Source organism: Rhinopithecus bieti, unplaced genomic scaffold (genome assembly GCF_001698545.2).
Source record: "Rhinopithecus bieti isolate Rb0 unplaced genomic scaffold, ASM169854v2 scaffold_34544, whole genome shotgun sequence".
In the NCBI taxonomy this organism is placed as follows: domain Eukaryota; kingdom Metazoa; phylum Chordata; class Mammalia; order Primates; family Cercopithecidae; genus Rhinopithecus; species Rhinopithecus bieti.
Genome location: NW_016814795.1, coordinates 1,041,262 through 1,053,405, shown reverse-complemented (window position 1 = coordinate 1,053,405; position 12,144 = coordinate 1,041,262). Strand labels below are relative to the sequence as shown.

The 12,144-nt window shown below is 34.1% G+C and overlaps 1 protein-coding gene across 1 annotated transcript in view; it reads left to right on the top strand.

Annotated features, from left to right (window-relative positions):
• Positions 1 to 8,354: 8,354 nt before the first annotated feature.
• The window catches only part of SEMA3A (semaphorin 3A), a 231,727-nt gene continuing 227,937 nt past the window's right edge, over positions 8,355 to 12,144 (top strand). The window contains exon 1 of the mRNA XM_017852379.1: positions 8,355 to 8,917. Coding sequence (XP_017707868.1) covers positions 8,806 to 8,917 — 112 coding nt within the window. The 5' untranslated portion in view covers positions 8,355 to 8,805. The remainder of the gene's footprint in view (positions 8,918 to 12,144) is intronic.

Genomic DNA, 12,144 nt, shown 5'->3' with positions numbered 1-12,144 from the left:
ATTATATATCATATAATATATAATATAATGTATGATTATATATAATATATTATATAAAATATAATATAGTATATAGTATATAATCTATATACACACAAATAAATAATTTCTACAAAACTGTTAAAACTAGGAGATTTCTGAACATAGTATTTTAACTAGTACACATTTCCCTTGACTAATTAATCCATTAATTAATAAGGTAGGCATTACTCTGTGCCAAATTTTATACTGAGCATTAAAAATAAAATAAGAAAAAAAAAGGCTTCTCTTCCCTCTGAATTTAGAGTCCACTGAGGAAATGTGATACAAAGCAATAAGTGCTATAATAGATAAATGCACTCAACACCATAGAAACATAGGAAGAAGGAGTTCCTAGAATACTTGAAAATATTGTGATTATTATGCAAGGCTTTTTCAAAAATATATAAAGTAATCCTATATACTGAGTCCCTAGTGCAAAATCTTATATCCTGAGTCACTAATGCAAACTGTAGGCAGATTAGCTTTAGGAGAATACAATAGCCCTTAATCATGAGTAATCCAACAAAATATGTAGACAATCTGTCATCTGCTGGAGTCTTCTAGAAGAATATAGAAGTTGTTAATAGAAGGGATGAAAAACAACACAGGAATTAATGAAATGAGTATAACAGTATAAATGTATTAAAAAATTAAGCACATTATGCCAAAATAGATACAGGAAGATTTATAGATAGTTTATATAACTTGGGGCAGGGAAAAAAGAGATAAATTGGCATTAGGACAATCATGACTAGGAATATACATTGCTATCCTAAAAAAATAACCTGTGATTAGTTTTGTAAGTCACAAAGACTGGTGCCTAAACATATCTCAAAATTTTGTTGAATGAATGGATAAATATAAAGGAAACTATGCAAGATATTTGATAAGTAAAATGTTTTCAATGTTTACCAGTTTTGAGAGTAGAGAAAGAGTATATTTAAAATTTTTTCTCTAGAAACAAATTAAGTGCGCTGGATTGCACACTGTGGCAAGCACCTACCAAGTCATGTCAACAGCCCAAGAAAGAGACTACCACATTAACTTGATTTGCTGAATTTCAGTTTCCTATTTCCATAAGTGATTGCAATTTTGACTTACCAGAACAGAAAGAGGCTTCACAGCATCAATAAATGTGCAGTGAGTATTTAATAGATGAAATTAGACCACTAAAATATCAGATTATTATTTATTATTTTTAAAATTGACAATAAAATTGAATATATTAACTGTGTAGGACATATTGTTTTAAAGCATATATACAATGTGAAATGACTAAATCTAACTAATTAGCATATGCATTTCCTCCCATAGTTATCACTTTTGTGGTGAGAACACTTTGCATTCACTCTCTTAGCATTTTTCTAGATTTCAATATATTGCCAACTACAGTTGCCGTGTTGTACAATTCTATGAAAAACATCAAATGTCATTTCAACAAAGTTACACAATGAGAACTACACTCATTGTCTGAAATCATAGTTTCAAAAAATAAATTAATTTGTTTTCCTCATGTATAATCAGCACATTATGGCAGTTCACTGATAAAGCTTTAGTTGAGATGGCAAGGTGTATGTGAGAACATAATTACATTGGGCGAACATCATTTTTGTCTCAAAAGGAAGATTATAAAATTTAATTAGATGTTTGGGGATGTTTAAAGTGCTTTAAGTCACCAAAGTTATGTATCAACTTTAAAAAATCAACCAAGGGAATACTCACATTGTCACTTAAGTCTTCAAGTCAAACTTTTTCAACTTGAATCTGTAATTTAAGAAGATCCAAAGTTAGACGTATTGGATGTTATTTCTGTTCTCCTTGATACAACAGGAAAAGGAAAATGAATTTATGTTGATTGATTTTCAAAGAGATTAGTTCTAAGGATATGTTCTAATAAAAAAAGGGGATATTTAAAAACATATTATTGTCCATAATAAAAACATTGTTAACTAATAAACGAGGCATTTTCTAATCTCCTCCATAAGGTGACAGCTGCTTTTGTAGCCAAGGCAGTGAAGTTAAACCTGGAATATAATGCTACTCTACACATTGGGGGGCGGGGAAAGCATAAACTGGATCAAATGATATTTTACATTTGAGACAATATGGAATAAAAATAATTGAAGTCATTTTTTTTCTAACTATTGCAACTTAGAGAAATCTGTGCCCTTAAAAAGCAGAATGCACTGTAGATTTTGAATCATCATTTACCAAACAGTTGGTTTTGCCATTATAATAAACCCTTTTAAGGAGCTTTAATTCTAGGTTTCAGCATTCCTGTTCTTAATCCTTATCAGCTTCAAGCTCACTAAAAACATTTAAAACAAAGAAAAAAGGCCTCTTCCTAGGCTATAGAGATTGTAATAAACTTACATCTGAGGTGCAACATTCTTTTTCAGTGGATAACAAAGGGAAACTCTATGCATCTGCTTTGCGTGACTCAGATGCAAAGTAATCCTTTCAACCATATTGCTTAGTCTCTTCGCTTTGTTTATTTAGTATAGACCTACTTATTTATTTATTCAGTGAAAAGGTGTGTGTATGCCTTTACTGAAAGCGAGTAACTAATAACTTAATATCCTGAAACACCCAATAGCCAACCTGCTCATTTCATTTGTATTCCACNGGGGGGGGAAAGACAGGTATTTTCAGTGTTTCACTGCTTTCAATATATTAATATTCAGGAACACTGCATTCATACTTCAGATAATCTCACAAAGTAGCTGTAGTGATGACAAGACCCTTAAGCAGATAGAAATGGCAAAGAGAAAATGCCACTTTCAGACATTCTGAAATGTTAAATATTTAAGAAGACAAAAGAAAAAAGAGACCATAGAAGTGATAAATCATTCCTATAACTGGATTTTAGCTACATTTGGCAAGTGGGATACTAACCATAACTTATGAAATTTTATGCATCCCTTCTCTTGTCACTCTTTTTCATCCCCCACTCAAACTTACTAACCTAATAAAGTTCACCTACCGGCTCCATTACTCAAACTCTCAGGGAAAGGACAGTTTACCACTAGAAGACTTTCCCTGTAATTTCTGATAACCTAAATTGTCTAGGATTTTCTTCAAATCTACCGTCATCATTAATGACTATTTGAACAGTTTTTGTTCTCCTTCTACATTGTTTTAATATTAAGACTTATCACATCAATTCATTTGAAAACAAGGAATATTTTATGTTCTGAGTCCCTATTTACCTTAAAGTATTACAAACATTAATATTGCAAAAGAAAACAGGAAAACACAAAACTTTTTTTTTTTTTTCTTTCCAAACTGTTACAAATTCAGTCCAGGAGAAGTAAGAGCTTCTTTTACTGAAATCACTACTCATGATGAGGGTGGATCGGGCATGGGAGGTGGGAGAGTCAAAGGGAGAAGGAAGAGTTTATGCTTCCCTAGAGATTGAATTCTCTTTGCATTTTATCAATTCCTTCTTTCAACTCATGCTTTCACATGTTGCTTATACTGAAAGCATTCATAAGGGTCAGATTCTAAAAGTTTAACTTAATTTCTTAAACATTGCTTTTAACCTCCACCCCCAGTTTCCAGCAACAACTGCAATAGTTCCTAAATGACTATCATTTTTGGCTAGAATGAATAATAATACATCAACTATTTAGTTTCCTCAATTAATAGAGTGTCTTCTGATCATCTAAAGAATTTTTTCACCCACACAATTCTGTTTTAGAAAAAAAGGTTCAAATTTCTTGTATAGAAAACCCTCATTAAAATGAATTTTCAACATCAGAAGTCAGAGCAAGGCAAATGTTTGACTATGACATTTGCTGAAATTCTGTTGATCGTAAACCTTTTTCAAATATGAATGAAGCATTCCTTGAAGATAAAAAAAACGGTAATAACAGATGTTGATTGAAAATAATATGTTTTTTACATGTCTCAATTGAAAACACCTTGCCAAGAACACTAAAATTTGTGTTTTAGTACTGGTTTCCTCTTTGGTGTTATTTCTTAGAAGAACAGATTAACTAACTCATTTAAAATTCCTAATTTAGTAATTTCCTTTAAAGAGGTCATCTGCTTCTGAGAGTGGCACACTTTTGGGGATTTCCTGTATCTGATCACAATAAAATGGGTAGGGAAGGTGAACTGCAGAAAGAGCTGAGATTATTTAATCAAGTGCATTGTAATTTCAGGTACATTTTGTCCACTAAATCTTTGAAATACATCTAAAATACAATTTATCCTTATATTCTTTTATGCACAAATACAGCTAGTATTTCTTCCTAACCATTCACAGAGAGATCAGGGTATGTATAACCTAGGAAAGTACTTAGACGACTATCTCACAAAGTAGGAAACAATGCTGCTCTTAAATTACAGTGTTTGTTATTATCCAAATGTGTTTCAATACTAGCAAAACATAGAGAGTGAACATTTTAAAATTATACCCATTGGTTTCATCCAATTCTTGAAAAGATAAAAAATCCATAGCCAATGTGTAAATACTTTAATATGTATCTTCTATGACTACAGAGGTCTTTGCTGAAAAACAAGTTAACTATCCTGCTGTGAAGCGGGAAGTGTTGTTCCTCTAGAAAATCAAGCACACCATCCAGAAAGTTGCCACTGTCAAAATTTAGCACTCTTTCTCAATACAGAGGGAGGTGAGGTTAAAAACTACCGATTTATTTGACAGAAAAGCATGATCATCCTATTAAGCACCTGCTCAAATTTAACTCCATGGCAGAAGTTAATCATATTTGAAAACTCGAACTGTTAGAACGTATTAGACATTCAGTTACAAATACAGTTTAATATAGTACATGATGTAAATTGTGGGTTAGAAAATAATTGAAAATAGGCTACTTAGGGGAAGAAATAAATAAGAATATTTCACTTATACCTTAAATAAAATTCAGTGTTAAAAGGCCAATATAAGTCTGGTCACAGTGACTCATGCCTGTAGTCCCAGCACTTTGGGAGGCTGAGACGGGTGGATCACTTGAGTTCAGGAGTTTGAGACCAACCTGGCCAGCCTGACCAATGTGGTGAAACCCTGTCTCTACTAAAAATACAATTAGCTGTACAATTAGCTGGGTGTGGTGGTGGGCATCTGTAATCCCAGCTACTCAGGAGACTGAGGCAGGAGAATTACTTGAAACCGGGAGGTGAAGATTGTAGTGAGTCAAGATGGTGCCACTGTACTCCTGCCTGGGCAACAAGAGCAAAACTCCGTTTCAAAAAAAAAAGCCAATATAATATAATATTTGTGACTTTTAAAAAGTAGTAAGTGATACAGTAAAATAAAATCAATGGTTATGGTATCAAATACAGCAGGTTTTCTAATTTCAGAATTTAGGCCACAGATTCTCAGAGTAAGGAGTGATCTGGCTGGGCACAGTGGCACATGTCTGTAATCCTAGCACTTTGGGAGGCCGAGGCAGGCAGATTGCCTGAGTTCAGGAGTTCAAGAACAGCCTGGGCAACACGGTGAAACCCCATCTCTACTAAAATACAAAAAAATTAGCTGGACGTGGCGGCATGCGCCTGTAATCCCAGCTACTTGGGAGGCTGAGACAGGAGAATTGCTTGAACCTGGGAGGCGGAGGTTGCAGTGAGCCAAGATCATGCCACTGCACTCCAACCTGGGTGACAGCGAGACTCCGTCTCAAAAAAAAGAAAAAAGAGAAAAAAAAAAGGACTGATCTTTGGAGGAGTGGATTAAAATCTTCAATGTACACATGCAATCAGATTCCGATAGATTCTGATACCTCACATCCAGGTCTACCCATATCTTGCTTCTACTTTAGTTGGGAAATAGGTTGAAGTTTGATTATCCTCAGGTGTTTGGGGATATTAAAAAAAAATTAAATACAATTTTATTTAACTCTGAGCAAACTCGAATGAGAAGGTAGTAGAAATATAATATTCCAAATGCTTTTGTGAGTATTTTTCAGGCATTTACTTTCTTCTTTCATTTTTAATTTAACATTTGAATTATCTGTGTGTGGCCAGACATTTCTAATATTTTACAATTTAATCAGTCTAGGACAGTTAGTTTGCCTGAAGAATTTACTATTTTTACATTTCTTAAATAAAAAATCTGCAGAAAAGCAAATGTAAATGCAAACTCATGAAACTTTTAAACATCTGGAAAAACATGAAGATCATAAATAATGTGGAGGGTAAGAAAATATCAAATATAAATAATCAGATCACAGTTTATAAAAATAGTGTATATGTGGAGGTGTCTGTGCTACCAACTTCCACATATCAACATTGATTTAAATTTTTCATTTTCTGAAGTGAAATAACTCTGTCCTGATTTTGTGGTTCAAAATCCAGATTTTATGTTTTTCTTCCCCATGTAGCCATTTTGATCCTCTTTTATCTAAATTTACAGCTTTTTGTTTTACTTGGAGCATATCAAAATATTTCAGGATTAGACATCACACAGGTGAAATGGATACACTTATAAATTTTTTTATCCTGTTTAGTTTTGACAAAATAACTTGCTCTTCTATTCTAGAAAACAAGAGTAAACATATAAAAATATTTTAAAGACATAAAATATATACTAATAAAAATGGTAAAACTATTTAAAGCATGTAAACTAATTATATGTGAGATTTCAATAGGATAATTCGTTAGTCCAATCCTTGAAATAATCCCAAAGCGACATGAATTCCTCTGCAGAATAGATGTCTATAGAGAGTAATCCATGGAAGACAGACAAGCCTCTTGTCATTTGTAGCCTTAATCCATTGCCTAGAGCATGAAAAGTGCCCAGGATAACAAGTGTGGGAATCAGTAAAATCAACATTATTTTTGGATTTTATTTTCTTAACAATACTGGCTGATCAATAGGCTTGCGGAAACTGACAAATACAATAAGATCTGTTTGATGAGTCAATCTAGTGAAGTAGAGAGAATTCCTCCTCCCTTTTCCCTATTCTCCCCCTCTTTAAATCCTCCTGGTCCTCTTCCTCCTTCTCCACCTACATTCACACAAGCCACACATTCAAAGGCAGAGAGAGAGAGAGAGAGAGAGAGCGCGCTGTGCTTTCTCTGTTGATCTGTAGACATTAAGTAATGAAAGCTGTAGTGACAATGCTTAGATCATTTTCTTAAGAATACTAAGTCACTTTCAGTAGGTGTTTATGTTTTTAATTGTGAGACTCACTCTCTCCCTTCAATCAAGAAGTTTCCATACTATTAAAGTTGAGTGTCTGGATTCCAAGTGCTGTATCTGGAGGTGGGGGGTGGGGAGCGGTGGTAGGAGGGGGTAGGGCAGAATCAGTTGGGGAATAAAGGAGAGAAAGTTCTGTTCTGTTAACTTTTTTATACATCCCCTAAAGATTCTTATAAAAATATCAGCTTTGAGGAAAACTGAACCAAAAATAAGAGAGAAAACTGAGAGGCCACAGACAACTACTTGTTTCAGAAGGAACTAATGGTGTTCGTATGACTGCCTGAACACATGCCTATGCGAACCACAGAAAATTTAGTAACCCTTCAGCAGCTCATGAAGACACAGAGATATTCTTTTCATGTTACTCCTTGACACTCAGCAGGGACTTTTGTGAACTTTGTCATCTTCCGCTGCCCTTTAAACCAAAACTAGGGAAGTGTCTTTAATTAATGAGATGTGATGCATTAAAAATGTTAGCCAGAGCATTCCAGAAGCTGGAAAACCATAGATGTTTTTAAATTCTGAGTATCCTTTTGAGAATCCCCTGTTGTAATTTATAATTCTCAGAGGACCTATATTTGTCTTGAACTGATTGTTGGAATGGGCTTTACTAGGAATTTCTTCCCTGAAATTGCAGTGGGACAGAGGAAGGGGGTGGTTGAGCCCAGGGGGTTTGTTGGGAGGCAGGAATGATCTCTAACAAGGCTTTAAAACCTTCAGTGGTTAAAGTTGTATTGATGAGGATATATAGACACACACACACACACAATGCACAAGTTCAACATGATTGTATAATGAGCATGAATTGTAAATTTTGTAGGTAGCAGAATTCAGATTTTTTAAATCAAAATTGCACCCAAAAATGGCTATAAAACAACGCTTGCCTTGGGAAGTAAATTTATAGCTACATGCCTTTCACAGGCACGCCGGAGGGTTCTGCTCCCGGCTCTAATCTCTACGAGATGTTTTTTGCATGTGTTGTGTGACAGGAGGGAAGGGGAGTGGGTTGAGCTCGCCTGTTCTCCCATTGTCAGCCAGTCTAGTGAGTGTTGGGGAAACCTGTCTGTGGGATCTTGTGTCATCTCTCCCTACATGCGTACAGGAAAAGTCCGCGCTGCTCACGGTTTCTCTCTCTCTCTCTCTCTCTCTCTCTCTCTCTCTCTCTCTCTCTCTCTCTCTCTCTTTCTCTCTCTCTGTTTCCCTTTCATTCTGCTTCCCCGGAGCCGAATGAAGCAGGGAGCAGGATTAGAGTCTGCCACCGGCTATCAGAGGAGCTTAGATAAAAGGAACTGCTTCTTAAGCACCACTGCAGCAGACCTTGTTAATTTTTTTTTTTTTTTTTTTTTTTCCCCACAACAGTTGTGCCTCATTTTCCGGGGCCGGGCTCGGGTTTTTTTTCTTTTTTTTTTCTTTTTGGAGGGTTTGAAGTTTCTGTGCTTCAGTGACTGTTACAGAAGAAGAGGTGTTAGTGTTGCCATGAGGTCTTGATTGTCTGCATTTATGAATGAAACTGACCTAAATCACCTGTTACCTCCAGTTTCCAGATTGTTTGAACTTCTCTGGCCGCACAATACAGGAAGGAAGACTAAAGCAGCAAAGGGACCTACAGCGTCTGCAGCATGGGCTGGTTAACTAGGATTGTCTGTCTTTTCTGGGGAGTATTACTTACAGCAAGAGCAAACTATCAAAATGGGAAGAATAATGTGCCAAGGCTGAAATTATCCTACAAAGGTAAATCTTATTTTTCTTTTATTTGGTTATCTTTGTAATAACCGCCCCCCCTTAATTCCTTGAACTCCCTCCCAACCCCAAATCATCAAACCTTTAGTTTAACCCGGTAAACCTATGTGATTATGTGTATCTTTCTTAGATGCTTTAAACCCTTTTTGTAAAAAGCATGTCTTCTGTTTGATATATGACAATTTAAATGCAAACAAAGAACATTTAATCACATTTGCTGAAAAGAGCTGTACGCCTGGTACATGCTGATCTGTATATCTTATTATCCTATCTTAGGCTTGTTAATTTTTCCGACTTTAATTCTATTAAAATATTTTCTTAAAATAGAAATGCAAAATGGTCTCTTTGTAGATGTGCATGCCTTACCTATAATTACTATGATGAATTGCATTTTCTTCGTTTTAGACACGAAATGGTTAATCGTCATCATGAATATTCAGTTTGTTCAAATCTGACAATCAGATGCTTAACATAAGCAGTAGATCATGGTTTGCCAAGAGAACATAAACTGGATGGAACAGACTAGTTTTTCCACAGCGTGTTATGATTGTACAAAAGACTGTATTTGGCTAATTGTGTAAAGCTAAAGTCTTTGAAATATTATGTTATTTAATTCTATATGTACTTCAGTGAGAACTGCAGATGCATTACTGTCTACTTGCATAGGTAGTTGTGTAAACTTCTCTTTTAAAAACTATAAATTTAAAAGAGAAAAAAGAGCTTTATCATTAGTGCTTTATTTGGTTACAATTTAATGTATGTGTTTATTTTTAATGAGGATTTTTTATATTTGTTCTACATTTGCTTAGATAGATCTTATAGATAGATGATGTGTAAAGTAATGCTAAAGTAGATCCCAAAATGATATACATAAATTTAATTGCAGTAAATCTTTCTATAACTCAGGTATTATTAAAATGAAGTTAAAGATTAAACTGCTTTAACTCAAGTAGTTTTACTCCCTAAGGTGTCGATTTCTTATGATTCTCAGATTTCTAAAATTGGGAGTGGAGCAGTAAGAAGCTCTAATTAAGCTTATTTTTTAGCCTATAAGTTAAAAGAAAAATTATTGAATGTATTTGTAGAGATGTCTGTCTACTCTACCTTGCTCTTATGCCAGAAAACATATTACTTAATTCTCATATGATGGGGAACATCTTTTTCTGAATGCCCTAGTGTGAATGAGGATCTCAAATCAGAAAGAGAGATGTAATTTTCACACTTTGAATTAGAAAATTAAACACCTAGTAATGTGTTTATTTGGACTTAGTGCTCGTTAGATAAAATTCATTGAATTAGAATATTTATTTACTTTTTGGTGTAATGTTTTCCTGAGTATCAAGCTGGGAATAGACTTAAACATCAACAAACAGAAGTGCAATTGTACTTATGTAAGTTTTAAAAAATCATATAGCGTTCATTATTTAATTAATTTAGTAACTGTCTTTAAATTATCTCCATAGTATATGATATTATGTATGGTATCTGTGTTTTTATCAGTTTTGCTTTCTATTTTCACTCCTTGACAAGGTGACATCAAATAAGTCTAAGTTGATGGTCCACTTTATCCAAGTTTATGTTCCCTATGAGTAAGTTTTACATGCAACTTTAGTTCTCAAAGGTGTGACTGGCTATTTGTAATACTTTCAGTTTAACAAGCTTAAAATCATGAAAAATATTTTAAAAATTTAGGTTTGCATATATCTAAATGCTAAATACATTTTCAAATAAAATAAAAATAGGGAATTAAACTTTTTTATTTGGCAAGAATTTTATTTCCATGGTAATAGGTTACTCTCCATGATAGAAGAGGCACTTGTTCTTGCTGTACGTTAAAAAGACTGCATTTAATTTGAATATCCTTTGTTGTGCACATATGCTTTAAACCTGTCTGATGAAGCAAGCAGTATTTATTAGCAAGGTGTATATATTTGATACTGTCTTTATAAGCCTTGTTTTAGTGGTGGCACCCATTAGAATTATTCTGCTTTCCTTTAAGTAAAAAACTGCTCTGCAGCTACATAACAATTCCATTGATACACCTAGAGCTCAATAATTTGCTAAAATAAACTGTGAAATGAACAACAGCAAGAAGAATAAAAGGAATGGCCTGGGGAATCTTTTTTTCTGTTATTTTATTAATCTGTCATTACCTTTTTTCTCTACATGTACATTTGCTTGGCCAAAGCAAGTATGTGGTAGCCAATTGCCAGTACTTTGTTTCTAAAGTACAATAGAGTTTTTTTTAAGCTACTTCTTGTTTCTCCTTAATTAGATGTCAAACACAGTTAAAACATCCACTGCATTGCCCTTAAAAATATTCCAGCATGATTCATGAAGAGTTAAATCCCTGCCAACCTTAATTTCCCATGGTCACTTGTTTTCAAAGATCCACCATTAACTCTGTCATTGCTCAGGTTGCCAAGATGAAGTTTCAGGCAATCACTGTGCTTAGTTTCTACTTGTCATTTTTGCCTGGTAGGAGATGAAAGAGACTTGATATGTTAAAAGAAGTAAAACAGGAAGGTGGCTTTTGTAGCGGGTGTACGTATCTAATAAGATACCTCTTTACTTTCTAGGAAAAAGGAATTGAATAGATGTGTTCAGGACCATCTGGAGAAGTGATAATATTAGAAAAATGGGGTATGCTGGCTTTTCCTCTGCACCAATCTGATTTAGAATCCTTATGGGGGAAGAAAATGTGAGAACTCTGTAAATCTCAGCAGTTACATGGAAATTATCCTTAAGAAACATTTACTCAGAAATACTTTTGTCATCTTTAAATATATGTAATATAGCTAAATGATAAAATCCTTCTTTTAAAAAGTGGTCCATGCATAAGTGTTTATTTCTTCTACAAAACTAGTCAAATTTCACTTTTCTCATGAAATACAGGAAAATTATATAATCTTCCACTTGGGATATGTGATACAATGAAGTCTTCAGAAAAACCTGCATGAATCACAAGAAAATAATTAGGGTTTGGGTTTTAAACAAATGACAAATGTTCCATCATCCAATGTAATGGGCTATTCCAGGACACTGTGTGCTTCAGTTTTGGTAGAAATCAAAGACACATGCATGTCTCAATGTGATGGTGATCCTGTGAATCCAAAGGTTAAATCAATGATTTTAACCTTAACTTCATAGGAAGGACTTAGTAAATAGAACTTTAAAAAGTGGTAGACGTTCTGAAGGCTTTCTTTTTTCTATTTTCT